At 43.4% G+C, this 20,359-nt stretch overlaps 1 protein-coding gene across 2 annotated transcripts in view; it reads right to left on the bottom strand.

The window, feature by feature from the left end:
* Positions 1–20,359, bottom strand: part of casz1 (castor zinc finger 1) — a 310,863-nt gene that overhangs the window by 92,151 nt on the left and 198,353 nt on the right. For both annotated transcript variants that reach the window (XM_068016933.1, XM_068016934.1), the window contains exon 4: positions 2,993–3,541. In XM_068016933.1, coding sequence (XP_067873034.1) covers positions 2,993–3,497 — 505 coding nt within the window. In that variant the 5' untranslated portion in view covers positions 3,498–3,541. The remainder of the gene's footprint in view (positions 1–2,992; positions 3,542–20,359) is intronic.

Here is a 20,359-nt window from a genome sequence, read left to right as displayed (position 1 = left end):
TTTGAAAATTGCAATCTGAATTAGTTTCCCACAGGAGGCAGGTTTCAGACCCAAAACTAGACCCACTTCCTGTTTCCCACCTGCACAATGAAAATCCAGTCCAGAGTGTTTCACAGTGTTATGATTGCATGGCTCTGGTTTGGAACAAAAGGACCCAAATAGATTGGTTACTAGGTAAAGGTGTTTAAATAAAAATCCAAGGCAGTGGACATAGCTCACTTCACTTTTCTCTTACCATGATAGGCAACCACACCTTCTATAAACTGAGCTACAGAAGGGAGGTCACAAAGGAATTGCAGCCTACCAACATAAGTATTCCTGGCCCAAAGTCTTTAAACGTTAGTCCTTCTCCTGTAAACTGTTCAAAACAAAGATGTTTCTTTTATAGACACAAGATCTGGACATGGTGATTTGCACCAAGTTTCGTACAATTCAATCCTGTCTCAGATCAAGTTCTCTGTGAGTTAATGTCTCATATATAAATAATGGCCATTATTTCCCACTGTTACTTGGCATGATTGAAACAACTCTAGAAGATTTATGAAGCACCATCAACTGCACAGAGAAGTGCAAGGTTCAAATGCTGGCCACTGTTACTCATCCATTATGTGTCTCACATATTTAGCACAGTTCTAGGAGTCTCATGTCTTTTGGAACAACTACTGTTTGTGCCATTGGTATCGGCAGTGTCAAGAAACGCCTTGATTATCAGTGTCAAACAACAGGTCTAGACTTTCAATTGCTAAGGGGAAACTTTCCAGCTTTGCTCTTTCAATTGGGAAGCTTCACTCACCAAACATGAGCACTGGAAATTTGGACAAATGCTGCACATGATTTTCTGACCGCTTCAATGAATCAGCAGAGCGATCCCATGCAGTCCACCCCCGAAATTCCAATTTAGTAAGCAAGGTTCCCCAGCCAGAGCATGGAGGCGGAAAGTTACTTTTGTCCAGTCAATGTAAGCAGGTGGCTGGTGTGGGAGACAGCAGTGAATATGTTCCTACCCTTAACAGAAGGAGAACATTTTTAAGATGGGAGGCTAATCAAGGGTGGCAACGCAGAGAAGAATTTATTTTTTTCCGCAGCTAGTGGTGTGGAGAGAGGGGAGGAACATTGACAAAAAGCAATGCCTGGTATTACTGCTTGTATTTTTGAGTGTGTCATGTTTAGCATCTAAATATGGCATTACATAAAACACGACATGCCAGTATTGCAGAACGTGCAGCATGAATAGTTTTCCAAAATAACTGAAGGCCTGCTCATGGTGCACGGGGCCTCGGAACACAGGTTGAGGGGAAGTGAAGTATGTGTGGCTCATGGCCTCATAAGGCTTGAATTCAGCAAGAATAATTTGTTCTGACAGAGTGTCAGATAATCTTACTTTAAAAATAGTGTAAAAATGTATTGACCTTATCATATTTCTTCCCGATGATGTCATCCCCTGCCTTTAGTGCCCTGGATTTCAGATAATTCCATATTTCTATATCAGAAGCCAGTTCAAGAGAAAATGTCACTCGAGAGCATTAAATGAAGTACCCTAATCTTTGCACTTAAAGTCTACAAATTCCTCTATGAAGGGCAGTCCAGACCTTGACTGTATTTGAAGCATTTCAAAGGACAAACAATCCAATTTAGCATTGTGTGACTCGCAGCTCTCGTTGTCATTTAAATGTTGGCTGAAAAATAATTTGTCCTTTCAAGGAAAGTCCATCACTGAGCCTGATGCTCAATTTGCACATTTCTTTTCCTGATGTGATTCCTAATTGATGTGAGATTTGACATTCAGAAGGAAATCTGATATGAGAGAAGTAAACCAGCAGTGCTAATTATAGTTTTGATAATTAAGCTTTCATGTCCGAATCTTTGAGAGAAAGATGGAACTGAAATGCTTGGTAGCAACATCACCTCATCGAGTTTATTTTGTTGGTCAGCAGGTTGTGTAGTAAATGCAAAAACATATCGTCATGAATCTCCAGACCAAACGACTGAAAGATCCATCAAGGTATTTTCCATTTGTCTGATATGGAATGTGCACAGTTTAAGAATAAAGGGTCTCCATTTAAGACAGAGAAGACAAGGCATTTCTTCTCTCAGAGGGTCGTAAATCTTTGGAAGTCTACCGAGAGCAGTGGAGGTTGGGTCATTGAATATATTCAAGGCTGAGTTAGGCAGATTTTTGTTCTACAAGGGAGTCAAGGGTTATGGGGGGCAGGAAAGTGGAGTTAAGGCCACAATCAGATCAGCCATGATCTTATTGAATGGCAGAGCAAGCTCAAAGGGCTGAATGGCCGACTTCAGCTCCTATTTCTTATGTTCTTATGTTTGATTCTCTCTCTGTACCGACACACCCCACTTGCCTAAGCCCAGAGAACTTAGACATAGGTTAGCGAGAGCCAGTGTTTAGGGAACTGTGTATCATGGGTATGATTGTGGTTTAATCTCTATCATCAACTCATTGATGAGCCTCAGAGAGCTGCAAAACCCACGACATTTTATTTAAGTCTTTTGAATGAACCATTTAACATGAAATTACTGAAAACATGCACAGACATGTACGATACCATATCCATGAACATTGCAATGGGTGAAAAAAAAACACCAGTAATGATGCTGCAAATGTGGACTTTGTATGTGGAACAAGTTCTACTAAAAATTAGCAAATTATTCTGGGTGTGGTTTTTTATCCCTTAATGTTTAAATCCTTCTTAATGAAACATCTTATTCTTGTCATTCTGAACTATCTCTTTTAATCTTAGTTATGAACCAGTTAAGGTTGTATTTCCTGTCAGAACTGAAATGGTAATGCTTCTCACAATAACAAGAGGCGATATATTTATTGTGGGGTTTTTTTGGTGTACAACTGGGATTTTTCTTGCATTTTTTTCAGCTAGAAAGTAAGGCTAAATGCCCCCTCATAGAAAAGTCTCATCAAAACAGTCTTAATAACTAGAATCGAAAATATATTTAGTGACATGGGGAAAACGTGGCTCACCTGAGGAGGGAATGCTCTCTTGCCTCACACTGGCCTCACTGGAAGAATTGTAGCCTTCTTCTTTCGGTCCCACTTCCTCTGAATCTCTGTCATCCATGTAACTGCCATCGAGTGATCCTTGTGCTCCATCGTTGTCCTCTTCATCACTACAACCTTTGGGCTGCACCATGTACACCCCTTCAGGGGGGATGTATTCCCCAGCACCAGTCTTTATTACCCTTTCTTCATTGCGGTCCCCATGTTCATCTGTGTATTCCCCATTCACCCATTTTTCTATCGCTTCCCGCCTTTTCTTGTCCTCCTCCAACTTTTGGATGTCCTGGAGTCCATCGGGATAGTCAGTGTCCACTTCCTGGTTGCCATGGCGCAGTCCATCAGCATTGTCATTCTCTTGAAGTTTATGTTCTGGCTCGACCTGTTCTGCCCCATAGTCATAGACAACCTGCCGACTCAGCTTCGCACAGATAGCGTTAAGCTTCAGGCCACCTTTCCGTTTGGCAGCCATCTTGAGTTTTCCTGAGAGCTCTTCAGTGCATAAATTTCATTCAACTTCAAGTCAAGCAGCCATCAGGAGAACATTAAAATGAGAAGAAAAACACTATAAATATCACAGTGCAATGTTCACAGTGTTAAACAAACTAACAACAAAAAACAGTTTTGCATTTAGCATCGGGATATTTAAGAATGGGAACGTGAAACACCATCATTAATTAACATTGGAGCTTTACAATGATGTTGCAGATTTGATTAAGGTTGAAGTAAATTGCATAAAAGAAACCTGTCACAGCAAGGCAAGAGCAAGTCACAACGACATAAATACATATCTGAGAGATATGGAAGTACAGAGTTTGACTAAAGGGCATCATTATGATGATGAAATGAGCTATAGATATCATAGAAAATTGAACAAATGAGAGCAGGTAATGCTCTAATTACTTGACTACCGGCTTCCATTCATCCATATTCAAGTCTATCTTATATACAGTTTTTATAAATACAGTTATAACCTTGTGTATGCAGAGCTGGGGAAGGGAACAATGACTTTGATGCATTTGTGGCTTTTTTCTTCTGGCCAGTTCAGGCGATTCAGCTGAAAAAGACACTGTAGCATCATCTGCCCTGTGGAGATAATCACATTCAACCAACTGACCAACAGCAATTTAGGGAGGAGATTTCTCTGCTGCTTTGTGCAATGGTGTTACTGTATTTGGGAACCCCACATGCGACACTACACAGGGATTAGTAAGTAATGTAGAGACAAACCAATGTGCATTTAGTATGGCACTGATAGTAGATGTTCACAAAACCTGGTGCATTGGCAATATTACAGATTTATTTATCTTATTTGTTTCCCCACGTCTCGATTCCTGAAACCTTTAAGCCACTTTCTAGGATTGGCTAAGATTAGTGCAAGTTGACTAGCATTTGGTAATTTATCTGTTCCCACCTTCTAACTCTGGAAACGTGTTTTGCTTCTAATCAATGTCTCACCAAAATTCAGCACTCCACAGTTTCCAGTTTTATTCATAAACCTTTCTTTTTAACATGTGGATCTGGTCCATTTTCCTCCCTAAACACCTCTACCCCTCCCCCATCTCTCTTCTCCTTCAAGACGCTCCTTAATATCTACTTCTTTTACCAGGCTTTTCTCACAAGTCCTAATGTTTCCTTCTTTAGTTGCGAGTCAATTTTCTGTCTGATTACACTCCCGTGAGGTGGCCTGGGGCATTTTACTACTTTAAAGGTGCTAAATAAATTCAATTTGCTGCTGATCTCCGACGGGACAAGAGACTTTGAAAATAATGACGACAGCTATAAAAAAAAAAGAAATGTAAAAAACAAAATGGAGAAAGTACCAAAGGGATGGCCCTTTATTTAAACGATGCTGTTGGGTGGTTATTTCTCTGTGGCACTCCAGACAAAATGGCTGCTTTGGTTGGAATCGACAATCCCTGCATACTAACATTGATGAACAATGCAACACTAGTGTTTGTAACCACTGCCCAACATAACTGGGGATGTGGGAAGCTTCCATTTTGCTGAGCTGGTTTTCATCCCCTTATAGTCTGTTTAATTTAGGACCCAACTGCTTCATTCTGCTTCAAATAATAACAAGGACAGCCATAACTGGAATTGAGTTTTTTCTCTGATATTATTCTGTCAATAACCCAACATAAAATTCTGTTGCGGCATCAATGATAATGGGACCCTGCTCAGAGTCCTCACAATATCCAGTGTGTCCAGGGGCCAGTGCGGACCTTTCAGTACCATGCCCTGCCATTTTCTGTGTGTTTTGTTCTAAGCTCCCCATGTGAATAAGCAAAAATAAACTGAAACCGAGAATCCTTTGCTAAAATAATCCAGCTATAATTAATAGTTGCGAACTCTGAGGTACACAACGCATGCGAGCACCCACTCACATAGAAAAACCACCATAAGCAGTTAACCAAGCATTTAAAACATTTCAGTAAGGTTAGTTAATAGGCAGAGACAAGAAGTTTTTATAATTATAAAATGAAAGAAAAGCAGCTGTTGGGAAACATAATTGCATGGTAATAGTTGCTGAAAAACAACATTAACCATTCTTAAGCCAGGAGAACGAGTCCCCAGAATATCAAAGGACATGTAATTTCTTAGAATGGAATGGCACAGGTGGGCCAGGGTGAAGATCATGTATGTCACCATGGAGAGAGAGGCGAATTTTAGATGGTGACTTTCCTGAGGACACCAGAGAGGGAGAGGCTCGGGAGTGAGTGAACTGTTCATTAACGTCAACATGGAACAGCGCATGGTGGGAAATGATGACTAAATCAAAGCAGAGAAGTGCAGGGAAATAAATTTAAGGTGAAAAAGTTTTTTAAAAATAATATTGCAACAAATAGTTGTTTGGTAGTCCAGAACTTGAGTATTGCTGAAAATGAAGACATGTTGTCAAAGCTTTTCGTCTTGCACTCATCAGGACAACCCACAAGAATACCAATGTAAGGGAAAACAATAACTTTATACTGTATGAGAAGAGAGTGCTGATTAGTTGGCAAGTGAATTCTGACTGGTAGAGGCGCTGCCATGGAGAATGCACCTGTTTATGGTGACTGATAGTTAACCGCCAAGCTTTGTTTGAAATTTAAACCAGGCAGCTTGACTCTGATTGGTCAAGACATTGCCCTGAGGAATGAACCAGCAAATGGCTGTCACTTATTCTGTTTAGCTGAAACAAGCACAATGTTTATACATGTTCTTTCTGTCTGCAAAGAACAGGACCCTGTGTATTAATATATGTAGCTTCCAGTATGTGCAAATGCCCCACACTGGCAATCTTAAAAATTGGTTGTCAGCATAACTCTTAGTACAATGAGGATTATTTAGCAAATGTTGTCCAATTGTAGAATCACATCTAATGTTTGAGCAACAGGTAAAGCTAGCTGTTTCATGTTGCCACTATGCAGTAGCAACACGTGTGGTGTTCACCACTAACAGGTAGCTGCCGTCAAACCAAAAGACGTCCTGCCTATCGCACAAATGATTATTTGTGATATACGAATTTCAATGCCAATGTGATGCTAGGTTTCTAGGCCGTACGTCCCAAAGACTGGTTGTTCGTATCAAACAACATGTCCCTTCTGCTGTTCGTAAAGGGAAAGGTACGAGCCGTACCCAACCAGCCCGAGTTTGGAAAACTCAAAACACAGTGTCCAACATTAGATGTGATTACGCGATTGGACAACATTTGCTAAATAATCCTCAGTGTGCTAAGAATTACACTGACAGCCAATTTAAGATTGTCAGTCGGGCTCACACTGTGGTGCATTTGCGCGTACTGGAAGCTCGATATATTAATACACAGGGCCCTGTTCTGTGCAGACAGAAAGAACATGTACAAACATTGTGCTTGTTTCAGCTAAATAAAATAAGTGACAGCCATTTGCTGGTTCATTCCTCAGGGCAATGCCTTGACCAATCAGAGTCAAGCTGCCTGGATTAAATTTCAAACAAAGCTCGACAGTTAACTGTCAGTCACCGTAAACTGGTGCATTTTCCGTGGCAATGCCTCTGCCAATCAGAGTTCACGTGCCAACCAATCAGCACTCTGTTCTCATACAGTATAAAGTATTGCAACAGTTGATCATCAACACAGAACACTCTTTCGGGGAAAAATAAAACTTTGGTGTGTTGGATTAACAAACTAACTCTTCACTGTACATCTGAATTCAGGCCAGGCTAATGACTGAAAGTTGCCTCCGTCTGTTGGTTGTAATGTTGATATAGAAAGTTAAATTGACCATCTCTTAGTGGGCACAGGCCCCAGTAAATCTGTCAATTTGGCAGTAATTGGTAATCTCACTTAGAGAAGCAATAAGGATAAATGGTGTGAGATGATGCACTTCAGCAACTCGCCAAGGCTCCTTCAACAGCACCTTCCAAACCCACGGCCTCTACCACCTCGAAGGACAAGGTCAGCAGACAAGTGGGGAACAAGTTCCCCTCCAAGCTACACACCAACCTGACTGGGAAATATGTTGCTGTTCCTTCACTGTCACTGGATCAAAATCCTGGAATTCCATCCTTAACAGCACTGTGGATGTACCTACACCACATGGGCTGCAGCGGTTCAAGGTGGCAGCTCACCACCACCTTCTCAAGGGCATTAAGAGATGGGCAATAAATACTGGCCTTGCCAGCGATGCCCACATCCCAATATCAAATAAAAAAAAGGCAATGCCAGACTGGTATGGTAGAAAGTGCTCTTCTGGGTATAAGGCACATTGAAAGGCAGAGTGGAGAGAACTTTACTCTGCACATTATCCATGATATACCTGGCCCGTCCATGTCCAATACTGATACTGGCTGCCTCAAGTAAATTTGTGTTCCATTTTCCAGGAACTAATATCCCTCATTTCAAAAACAAAACTGGTTTTGTAATAAGCATGCTGCATAAAGGATTGGAATGGTTTCTGAAGCACTGTTAATAAAGACTTTCATGAGTGGAAGGTCATTCACAAAGGCTTAGTAACCATAATATAACAGGCTGCACTATATAGCATTCTCTTTATATAAAGAGTGAATATGTTTGTGGATTTACTGTGGTTTGGCAATCCAATTATATTAGAGATTATGAAGTATCCTAATGGGAACTTAATGGAAAATTTCCCCTACTTTTTCTACAAAGAAGGTGTTTTATATGGTCTCTATTACTGAGAGAGCTGTAGCAATATATCTTACAACCGAGGTTGCGGGGTATCTGAGTCTTCCGGTGAGGGGTTACTTTATATTTATTTGCATATTATCTTGAAATATTCCCGACTTTGTTCCCAAATTGAGGACTGCTGTATAAACAATTGGTTCAGTCATGTTGTAATTTTTTTGACCATCACATTAAGGCTTGGAGGGTCATAGTCAACAGGACAGTCATTTGGAAAAACCGTCTGAAAAAAAAAACCTGTGAGGAAGTGGAAGACATAAATTTTAAAGTATTTTCACAGAAGCCTTAGAAGGAAGATTGAGGTCATCTGGGCGTAACAGAAAAGGTCACTTCTGTTTACAACGCACAGTATTTCAAATTCTAACTACTGATTTCCTTTGTAGGAAATGGTTTCAAGAAGGTTTTCTTTCACTTGCCGTCTGGTTCCTGACTATTTATATACATTCATAAACACTCATTTAATAGGCATTCTGCAGGAAATTGAAAAAACAGAATATATGGAGGATAATAGTTGGTTGCTAAGGTAATCTGACTTGTATTTCAGGAGCAAGAAGGACCATATATCCAGGTCTCTCCTCCATGCACTGACAGGCCTATTATGGTGACCAACTGTGCATTATTCACGTTATCTAATATAAGTAATGAAAACTGAAGGAAAAAAGGGGTAAAAGTCAAAAACAAATTGCACAGAAATCCTGTAAGCTTTCACCAATAGCAGCGTTAGTTTTGAAGGGCATTGTTCTAATATTACAAGAATGAAAATGTCTAATAATTCAGATATCTTTGTCACTCACTGTGCCTGGAATTTTATATATATATATAAAGCATGGTTTTGCTCCTGGTGAGTTGGAGGATATGCTGTTTTATAATCAGGGTGTTAAGGACAAAGTTTGTTGGGGAGAGTGTGACAGGGCAAGTGTTCCAGGAAGTAAGTGTGACCCATGCAGGAAGTATGTGCTATATGCAAGACATATATTTTATTGATATACACACATGATTACAAATGGAATATAGACGAGTAGCTCTCCACTGGCATTGCTCATGAGGTCAAGAAAATGTTAGTGAAGGCTAGTTGATAAGCTGGAGCTATGTTTAACCTTGTTTGTTCCTTTAAGCCTCCTGATTAGCAACTCTATGTAGGCACATTCTGAGTCAAAGCAAACATTAATTGTTGAGGGATCCTTCAGCAGATTGACAGCTACCACCAAAGCCTGCCCAGGGAGCAGGCAAGTTATCAAGGCCAGGGATAAAAAAACAGCAGGAAATGAACGGCTTTCTCTTTTGCACACATTCGACTCTTTAAGTGTGAGTTGTGAAGTGTGACTGATATGCGTTAGATGTAAGATTTGTCTGTTTCTGCAGATGTCTCCCTGGAGTTATTTCATTAATGGGGAAAGGCCCATAACTCACAAGCCTCGTGGGAGGTGAACGATAATCGCACTATCCACAAGAGAGGGAACTCAGACTTAAAAAGAAATCTTGGCTGAGTATAAATTATTGCTTGACAGTTAGTTGGCAGGCATGCACTGAGTTCTAGAATGTACTGGAAGACCACCTTAGATTTTAAGGAACCATCTGTCCGAACGAACTAAGTGGATTCAGTGATGTTAGCGACTTCCAGCTATTCTTTCATTTTAAACAAGTTTGTGGGATCCAGAATCTAATCTGTTTATTAGGGGTGCACCTTATTGGTATCCAAGGGCTGATAATGTGATCTTGGTGAATTGTCACCAGGGTTGTTGATCATCAGGTGCACGCTAAACCTCCACAAAGATGGCTTTGTGCGATAATGCAAGGTAGACGCCATTAAAAAAAAGGTTGGCACTCTTGATGCATGTGGAACACCGTAGTGGTGGGGACTGGACTTACAGGCATCAGAACTGTCCTGGAACATTGTAATTCATTTTCCATTCGGGATGCAAAATTGTCATTGAAAGGTAGGCCACTCTGGGAGGGAGGGGTTGTTAACAGCGGTTGTCTGCATAAGGAGAGGGCACCCAGAATGGAAGATTTCACAACTTTTTCAGCACCCATTCCAAATGGGCCTTAATGTAGAGCATGGCTACCCGACCCAAACCCAACCAGGCCTGCGACATGTGTCGGGTCCGGGTCGGGTCGTTCTTCCGGGTCCGGCATTCAGGCTCGGGTTGGGCCGGGTCAAACACAGTGACAGCCAGGACGTCAAGGCAGGAAACATGCATTTGGTCTCCGCACTAGTCTTCAGTGAGCGATTCCATCCAAGGTAGAGCACAACTTCTTCAATAAAGTTGATTATATTCCGGTGGTCGAGTCGGGTCGGGCGCAGGAAAAAGTCAAAGGACTCGTGCCGGGTCAGGCTCGGGTCGGATGTGGTTCTGTCAGGCTCGGGTTGGGTTTCATTTGCAGACCCGAGCAGGCCTTTACCTTAATGAGCTTTGCACACTGTTGGTGTGAAGGTCACTAGTACTTTACACACAGGCTGATAGTTCATAGCATTTGTGTCAGCCGTGGCTCAGTGGGTAGTCTCTTGTCTCTGAGCCAGAAGGTTGGGGTTCAAGATCCACTCCAGGACTTGAGCAAAAGAAAGCAAAGCTGATGCTCCAGTGCAATACTGAGAGAGTGCAGCAGTGTTGATTTTTTTTCAGGTGTGACATTAAACTGAGGCCTTATCTGCCCTCTCGGGTGGATGTAAAAGATCCCATGGCACTATTTCAAACAAGAGTAGGTGCGTTCTCCCTGATGTCCTGGCAAATATTTCAGTGTTGGTAATCCCTCGTGTTGAGGATAATCCTTCCTTGCAGATGGCTGGGTGGAAGTGAGATGTCAGTGTTGGCTGTGGGTTTGCAGATGGATTATAAGCTCTATCTTAGCCTTGTAGGCTCTCCCACAGTGAGATCATTGGTTTCAGTCAGTAGAGGTGATGGACTATTGGCTCGAGCAGCTGCCCTCTCCATTTCTCGCTCAGTGGCTGTTCTTGTTGATTGGAAGGTCTTGACACCATTTTCAATAATGGATCACCATTTTGTTTGGGAGTGGGCATCTGCTTCCCATGTGTTGATATTATTAGAGCATTCCTTCATGGAGGCTTTGAGATTGTCTTTGAAACATTTCTTTTGGCTCCTGTGTGAGCGCGCTCCCTGGCGTAGCTCTGAGTCGAGCACCTGTTTGGGCAGTCTTCAGTTAGGCATTCGGAAGACATGTCCTGTCCATCTCAGCTGTTGTGAGCTTATCATGGCCTCTATACTCGCCACGTCTGTGTCTTGAAGGACACTCATGTTTGTTCTTTTGTCCTCCCGCTTGATTCACAAGAACCTTCAAAGACAGTGCTGATGATGTTGTTCTAGGCCTTGATATGACCTCCATAAGTTGTCCAAGCTTCAGCACCATAAAGAAGTGTGGGATGAACCAATGTCCAATAAACTTAGAGTTTAGTCTTGGGTCTGATATCACAACTCTTGAAGTTTCGAGTATGTAATTTACGGTAGGCTGAGCTAGTGCATTGGATTCAGTAGTGTACCTCTTCATCAATATCAGCTTTTTGGGATAGATAGCTTCCAACACTTTGCCGTGAATCTCAATTGAAGGTGTTGGAGTTGATATATTTGATGTATCAACATGGTCTTCACAGCAAGCGAACTTCAAGAAAAGTGCAGAGAGCAGAACATCCCTTTGTATGTGGCTTTCTTCACTCTCACAAAAGTCTTTGATTCGATGAATCGAACTGTCCTTTGGAAGGTGATGCAGCGATATGGATGCCAGCTAAGCTCACAAACGTCATCTGTCTCCTACATGGCAACATGTAAATAACAGTACTATGCAATGACTCCACTTCAGACCTCTTCCCTGTCACAACAGATGTCAAACAGTTGAGTGTAATTACAGCAATACTATTCTGAAACCTCCTTGCAGCAACAATGCAGCTTACTACCAACAGGCCAATATTTATCCCGCAATTAACATCCCAAAATAATGGATAATCTGGGCAATACCACATTGCTGTTTTTGGGAGCTTGCTGTTTACAAATTGACTGCCACGTTTCCTACAGTACATAAGTGTGACTACACTTCAAAAGTGCTTCATTGGCAGCAAAGCACTTTGGAATGTCCAGTGGTCATGAAAGGCGCTATATAAATGCAAGTCTTTCCTTTGCAATCATAGTATCAGCCCCTAACCTCTCTGACCTTTCCACGTTTCTTCTGCAAGGCAAAGGCAATTGTGTACTGATTGAATTCTACTGTATTTTCTACTGTAAATTAAACCTAATTTCAGTCCTTTACCTCTGCGGTTCTTAAGCACCTGCTCATAGTTTTTGAGCATCTTCGTGCCCTACCAGAGGTTCTTCAAAACCTTTCCAATTACCTGTCGTCGTTCAATACGTCATCAACTGCCTATGGCTCCCAAACACTTTGCTCAGCTGCCATGATTCTTTCAAAATCTGCTCACCTGCCAATTGATTTCGCTGATCTAAACACCGTGTTATCGATTCTATGAGCCAACTTCTAAGAAACAGGATAACTGACAGGCAGGATTCAGTGTATGGTCCTACACAATGACAAAGCTTCAAGGGGATATCAGCACGAGTAATTTGCAGCCTGAAAGAGAATGCAAAGTTGATCTTATCAGGATAGGGTGCAGCAGCTCCAGCTCTGAGCCGGGAGTTTGTGGTATCTGGCTGCACTGCTGGCTCGGAATCCTGCAAACTGGTAATAATTTCAGCTTGTGTGTTTGATGGAGATATCTCCTACTGGTGTGGAAATGATTGGATCTGAGCTCCGTTCATGTGACTCTGCATCAGTGTTGCTATCCCTGATGAAGACGTTTGCATTAATTCCCAAAACGCACCTCTTCTTCTGCACACCAACGGCTCTGATCATCTAATTAAAAACTTCTCGCCTTGACGACTCATTACTTTCAGCCAATCTAATTGGCTGCTTGGATGCACATATGAAGAAGGTTCCCATGTTTGAAATAGGCACCAAGAAGGCAGTGCAATCCCAGGACAGGGCAGCTGACAAAGCCTCAGCTTCCTGCTTGCTTCAATGGGAAGTGGGGATCATTAAAACTCTACCTGTGTTTAGCTGGATGGGTTTTATTATCTACACTCCAGAGACCACAGTGCAACTCAACAGGAGAAATCATTAGCAGCATCCAGAAGCTCCTCTTCACAACCTCCTGTTAAAATGAATGGGAGACTGAGCCATGTGAAAGACTACAGTCTGAGCCTGGTAATGCCATGCTGTTAGGAACAGGATGGTGTCGAGCTCTGGAACAGTCCAGCCAGAATCTCTGCAAGACTGACAAATATATGAGCTTGCTGCTATCCCTTTCTGATGTCCTCCCTGCCCACTAGTATCAAGGTAAAAGCTGCCAAAAATCTGCTCACAATAACATCTGATATGGAATCATAGAATAATACAGAACAGGAGACCATTCGGCCTATCGAGTCTGTGCCAGCTCTTTCGAAGAGCAATGCAGTTAGTCCCATTCCCCCACTCTTTCCCCATATCCCTGCCATTTGTTCTCTCCTTCACGTATTTGGAACCCCTCCCGCCCCCCCAACCCCCGCCACCTCAGCTTGCTGCATTCCTGTACTTCAGTCAAATTATTGATTTGTATTAATCTCTTATTGAGAGCTGCATTGTGTTAACATCGGAATGACTTTATATGCAAAAGCGATTGACTAACAGACACATTCTCCATGACTGAACTGTGAGAATGTTGTAGCTGGAGTCTAGTTGTGACACTCTTGTTTTCTTCCTCTTCTTATCTTCCTCTCCCTGTGTCTCCCTACTGCTGTCCCTATCCAGAATGGCAGACGGAGAATCTGCTGGATGCCTCTGTCAGTGTAACTCTTTGCCAAAGGGTTATTGGGGAGGTGGTGGTGTAGTGTTAATGTTAGTGGACTAGTAATTTCGAGCCTAGGCTAATGCTCTGGGGACATGGGTTCAAATCCCACCATGGCATATGGTGAAATTTGAATTTAATTAATAAATCAGGAATTTTTAAAAAAACTACTCTAACAGTGATATCAATTGTTGTAAAAAAAACCCATCTGGTTCACTAATGTCCTTTAGTGAAGGAAATCTGCCATCCTTACCTGGTCTGGCCTACATGTGACTCCAGACACACAGCAATGTGGTTGACTCTGAAATGGCCTAGCAAGCCATGCAATTATGGATGGGCAGGGAATGCTGGTCTAGCCAGTGACTCCCACAAATCAATAAAAAAAATCTTGATCTTTGCCCTTGAGGGAACTCCCTCTCTCTGCTTTCCCCAACTGCAGTTAAATTATTCACTTGCATTTTATTTCTTATTGAGAGATGCTTTGCTGTTTTGACACATTTAAAATCAGGCTGACTTTATACGAAACAGAATTAGATCCCCCGGTGAAGGCTCAGGGACTTTTCCAATTTCTGAGAAAAATGTTTACGGGTCTCAATTGTGTGCACTGGTCATAAGCATGTGAATAGTAGAGTTCAAAAAGGGTTAAAAATCCCCCCCACCGCAGTCATCCAATCCTCCTCCTCCCACCCACCACCCCCCCTCCACCCGCACCCCCCCCGGCAAAAATTATGTTATTAAGCTACTACTTGTAGTGGGACAGTGACGGACTTGGTATCCAGTGACCTCAAATTCTTTCCAACCTCAACCACTAATGGTACCATTCTTGCCTCTCAGTCAGAAGGTTGTGGCTTCAAGTCCCAGTCCAGAGACTTGAGCACAAAATCCTGGCTGACGCTGCAGTGCAGTACTGAGGGACTGCTGCACTGTCAGAGGTGCCATCTTCCAGATGAGACATTAAACCGAGGCCCTGACTGTCCCCTCAGGTGGATGTAAAAGATCCCATGACACTATTTTGCAGAGGAGCAGGGGAGTTCGTGCCGGTGCCCTGGCCAATATTTACCCCTCAATCATCAACATCACCAAAACAGATTATCGGTCAATATCACATTGCTGTTTGTGGGATCTTGCTGTGGGAAAATTGGCTGCCACGTTTCCTACGTTACAATAGTGACCACACTTCAACAGTACTTGGTATTAAAAAGCTTTGGCATGTGCTGTGCTCATGAAAGGCGCTATATAAATACAAATTCTTCCTTTCATAATGTGATTGTGATTTCCCCAGCTCCCGGTTGATCCCTCAGATTGAACGATTTGCACTGGGACCGTATTCCAACTCGGATGGCCGCGAGGGCTGAAGGGGGGAATCACAAGTTGCTGATGTCCCCTCCAGTTGGCCGTGAAGAAAAGCCCACAGTCGGGCTCTCTCGCCCTCCTCCTTGAACGTCGGATGCCAGGCTGTGGAAAAACCACGCCAGCATCTTAACGGTGAGAATTATAGATACTTTAAATTTTAATTGTCAACTACAGGCCCGTGTGTAGAAGGCTGATTACAAATGTTACAAACTATGGTTTAATAAGCAGAAGAGATCAAAAACAAAAGAATCTGTTTTGTTTGTGTGAGCGGAGACTGGGCCGGATGTGTTTTATTATTAGATTAAATGCACTTTTAATTGCTTTTTGCTCTGCAGCCTGTGACCTTGAGGACACTGCCTGCCGTCTTTCGCTTGACCTTCGTTGGGCTGTGTGGGGACGGGGGAAGGGAGAGAAGGAGGGAGGCTACACTACAATCTCAGGCTGTAGCTCCCTGCAAGAAATTCCTTCACAGGGCAAAGATTACTTCAGAACATGAGCACCAGGCTGGGCTGTAACGGTTTTGACACCTTGTGAAATCTGTGTCTCTCGTCCATCGCGGCCAAAAATGATTTTCAGTCTCTTCCTAATGGGGGAATCTTATCAATTAGCAGCAGAAACGGGGGCTAGATCACATGATGTAGTTTGAGTCACAGCATTGGCTGCAGAAGCTGATAAACTGCAACCTTGTTTGCTTGAGGATTTTTAAACTACAAAAATGTCCTACAGAGGTTAAACACAGCAGGAAAATAGTTAGTACTTACTGCATTAGCACCACATATTGACCCACAATGTACAGCTTCGCACCACTAGTAAAACTCCTACCTATCAACTACTGTATTTATAGTCTTGCTCCTTATTTAATCCTCATCGAGGTGTTTCTGATTCCTTTTTCAACATCTAACCTGTTTACTCCCCTACAGTAAAGGAGGGGGAGGGATTGCAAAGGCTGCCAAAAGCATGAAAGTGTCTCATTGCTAAGAGACTGCAGGCTCAGGAAGACCGAGACGAGAATAAAATGGACAGGGATAATTTGGCACTGCCTCCCCCTCCCCATTATAAATCACTCCACCCTGTGGCCTGACAGAGCAGTGCGAGAAGTCGAGGACTGGTAAGGTCAAGGATTAAGCTGGTGCTTCTCACCTGAAGCTCAGAGACCTTGGGGTCTGGCGTTCCCCCCCCCACCCCCGGACCCCAATTGCTGAATTCAGATCGAGAAATTAAGCCGCTTCGCCGATGTTGTATCATCTAATAGCTGCTGTAATTCCAAAGGCTGCCCATACTTCACAGTAAGTCAAGGTGTTCACCTTCATATTATTGCATGGAGGATGGTGTTGCTGGATATGATAGCTGCAGAAAGATCTGGTTGCAATTTTAACCGAACCCGCCCATTTGGGAAATAAATGGGATCAGACGTAACCCTGGCTTTTACACACAACTTGATTTTACTCTCCATTCAAACCTGTGGATTTCGTCCCCAGTGAGCTCAGTTAAAGTGACCATGTCACTTTCCAAACTGGTCTCTAAATTCAGACACATGATCGTTGGTAAAGAAGCATTTCCCGTGTCCCAGTGTGAATTATTCTGCTGCGTGGCTGTGCCAAATGAAAGGAGTGTAGTATTCACATTAACGTACAGCCATCCATAGGGCTCTCAACAACAATAACTTGCATTTATATAGCGCCTTTAACGTAGTAAAACGTCGCAAGGTGCTTCAGAGCAGCATTATCAAACAAGATTTGATGCCAAGGCACAAAGGGAGATATTAGGACAGATGATTTGGTCAAAGAGTGACCATAACTCTATTAGCTTCAAGATAGTTATGGAAAAGGATAGGACTGGTCCTCAGGTTGAAGTCATAAATTGGAGGAAGGCTAATTTTGATGGCATCAGACAGGAACTCTCAAAAGTTGAATGGGAGAGGCTGTTTACAAGTAAAGGGACGTCTGGCAAGTGGGAGGCTTTTAAAAGTGAGATAGGAAGGGCAAGGCTGGCAAGTTTAGGGAACCTTGGTTGACGAGGGATATTGAGGGTCTGGTCAGGACAAAGAAGGAGGCATATGTCAGGTATAGGCAGCTGGGATCGAGCAAGTCCCTCGAGGAGTTTAGGGGATGTAGGACTACACTTAAGAAGGAAATTAGGAGGGCGAAAAGGTGCCATGAGATTTCCCTGGCAGGTAAGATAAAGGAGAATCCTAAAAGATTCTATAAGTATATTAAGAGTAAAAGGGTAGCTAGGGAGAGAGTAGATCCCTTTAAGGATCAGTGTGGTAATCTATGTGTGGAGCCACGGGAAATGGGCGAGGTCTTAAATGAATATTTCTCGTCCGTATTTACTGTGGAGAAGGTCATGGAAGCTAGTGAGTTCAAGGGAGGGGACACCGATATCCTGGAGTATATCAACATTACAAAGGAAGAGGTGTTGGAGGTTTTGAAGCGCATTAAGGTGGATAAATCCCCAGTCCTGACCAGGTGTATCCTAGGATGCTATGGGAAGCAAGGGAGGAGATTACTGGGGCCCTGGCAGAGATTTTTGTATCATCGTTAGCCACGGGTGAGGTACCGGAAGACTGGAGGATAGCTAATGTTGTGCCTTTATTGAAGAAGGGCAGCAGGAATAAGCCAGGGAACTACAGGCCAGTGAGCCTTACATCAGTGGTGGGAAAGTTATTGGAAGGGATTCTGAGAGACAGGATTTATATGCATCTGGAAAGGCATGGTCTGATTAGGGATAGTCAGCATGGCTTTGTGCGTGGGAAATCATATCTCACGAATTTGATTGAGTTTTTCGAGGAGGTGACAAAGAAGGTTGACGAAGGCAGGGCGATGGACGTTGTCTACATGGACTTAAGCAAGGCCTTTGACAAGGTCCCGCATGGTAGGCTAGTCCAGAAGGTTCGAACAGATGGGATCCAGGGTGAGCTAGCCAATTGGATACAAAATTGGCTTGGTGATAGGAGGCGGAGGGTGGTAGTGGAGGGTTGTTTTCCAGATTGGAGGCCGGCGACCAGTGGTGTGCTGCAGGGATTGGTGCTGGGCCCTCTGTTGTTTGTCATATATATTAATGACTTGGATGTGAATGTAGGGGGCATGATTAGTAAGTTTGCAGATGACACCAAAACTGGTGGTATAGTGGACAGTGAAGAAGGTTGTCTAAGGTTACAACAGGATACAGATCAACTGGGAAAGTGGGCAAGGGAGTGGCAAATGGAATTTAACACAGACAAGTGTGAAGTGATGCATTTTGGGAAGTTGAACCAGGGCAGGACATATACAGTGAATGGCAGGGCCCTGGGGAGTGCTCTTGAGCAGACAGACCTTGGGGTGCAAGTACATAGTTCCCTGAAAGTCGCAACACAGGTAGAAAGGGTGGTGAAGAAGGCGTATGGCATGCTTGCCTTCATCAGCTGAGGCATTGAGTACAAGAGTTGGGACATCATGTTACAGTTGTACATAACGTTGGTTCGGCCGCATTTGGAGTACTGTGTGCAGTTCTGGTCGCCGCACTACAGGAAAGATGTGATTAAGCTAGAGAGGGTGCAGAAACGATTCACAAGGATGTTGCTTGGTTTGGAGGGCTTGAGTTATAAAGAGAGATTGGATAGGCTGGGTCTGTTTTCCCTGGAGCGAAGGAGGCTGAGAGGGGACATGATAGAGGTATATAAAATGATGACAGGCATAGATAGGGTAGATAGCCAGAGTCTGTTTCCCATGGTAGGGGTGATTAAAACTAGATTTAAGGTGAGAGGGAGGAGGTTTAAAGGGGATCAAAGGGGTAAATTTTTCACACAAAGAATAGTGGGTATCTGGAATGAGCTGCCAGAGGAGGTGGTGGAGGCAGGAACAGTAGCAACATTTAAGAGGCATCTGGACAGGTACTTGAATGAACAAGGCATAGAGGGATATGGAATTAATGCAGGCAGGTGGGATTAGTATAGATAGGCATTATGGTCGGCATGGACGCGGGGGGCCGAAGGGCCTGTTTCTATGCTGTACAACTCCATGACTCTAAGTGGTAGGTTTTAAGGAGCTTCTTAAAGGAGGAGAGAGAGGTAAAGAGCAGGCAGAGAGATTTAGGGAGGGAATTCCAGAGTTTGGGGCCCAGGCAGCTGAAGACACTGCCGCCAATGGTGAAGTGATAAAATTGAGGCTGCTCAAGAGGCCAGAATTCGAGAAGTGCAGAGATGGCGAAGGGGCTGGAGGAGATTACAGTGATAGGGAAGGGTAAGGCCATGGAGGGATTTGAAAAGACGCATTGTCAACAGCTTGGATTATCTCAGTGCTTGCCTTTTCTTTTCTGAATCACCCTCAAGTGCTATGCAGTTTGTCTATCCTCCTCGTCTTCCCTACTGCTGACATGACCAGCCATCCCCTGAAATGCCCATCTAACAATGGGTTGTCTGTCACGGAATTCAAGCACCCGGGCGTCTGCTAGATCCCCATGATTTTCTGAGAAGTCGCTGCTTTTCTGTTGTGCCTGTGCTTGTGACGAGACTCCTGGTCCGGCTCCAGAAACTCCAGCTCTTCTGCAGCTTGAATTCAAAACTTCTGAATTTTTGGGACGGAACTGGGTGCTGGCTCAACTCTCCACTTAGAAACAAAACGCTTTGGAGCTGCGAATAATCACCAGTCTGATTGTTCAAAATAGATAACTTGCAAACAGGAGTGCAAGCTCATGTTGTTGGGCCCGCATCTCTCACGGTCCTGGTGCCAGAATGAGGGGGCGTTTATATACTGGAGGCAGCAGTGTGTAAAATTGATCCCGACCCCACACAATACATCCCCATTTATAGCAGCTGGAACCAGCATCAATGCCAGGCTGTCCTCCCACAACTGCCTTTAGTAGGGAGCTGGACCACTTTTACACTGGGGCACAGATCACATCATCGCGAAGGCAAGTGTCTTTAGAAGTATAACTTGTCCGTTTCATCTGGGCTGGTTTCCATCATCTCAAAGGGTTGGCGAGGAGGCTTCCACAGTATTTTTCCCTTTTT

The sequence above is a fragment of the Heterodontus francisci genome, chromosome 37 (genome assembly GCF_036365525.1).
Source record: "Heterodontus francisci isolate sHetFra1 chromosome 37, sHetFra1.hap1, whole genome shotgun sequence".
NCBI classification, from domain to species: Eukaryota; Metazoa; Chordata; class Chondrichthyes; order Heterodontiformes; family Heterodontidae; genus Heterodontus; species Heterodontus francisci.
Note: the sequence above shows the minus strand (reverse complement) of the source record. Positions and strands in the feature narration are given on the sequence as shown.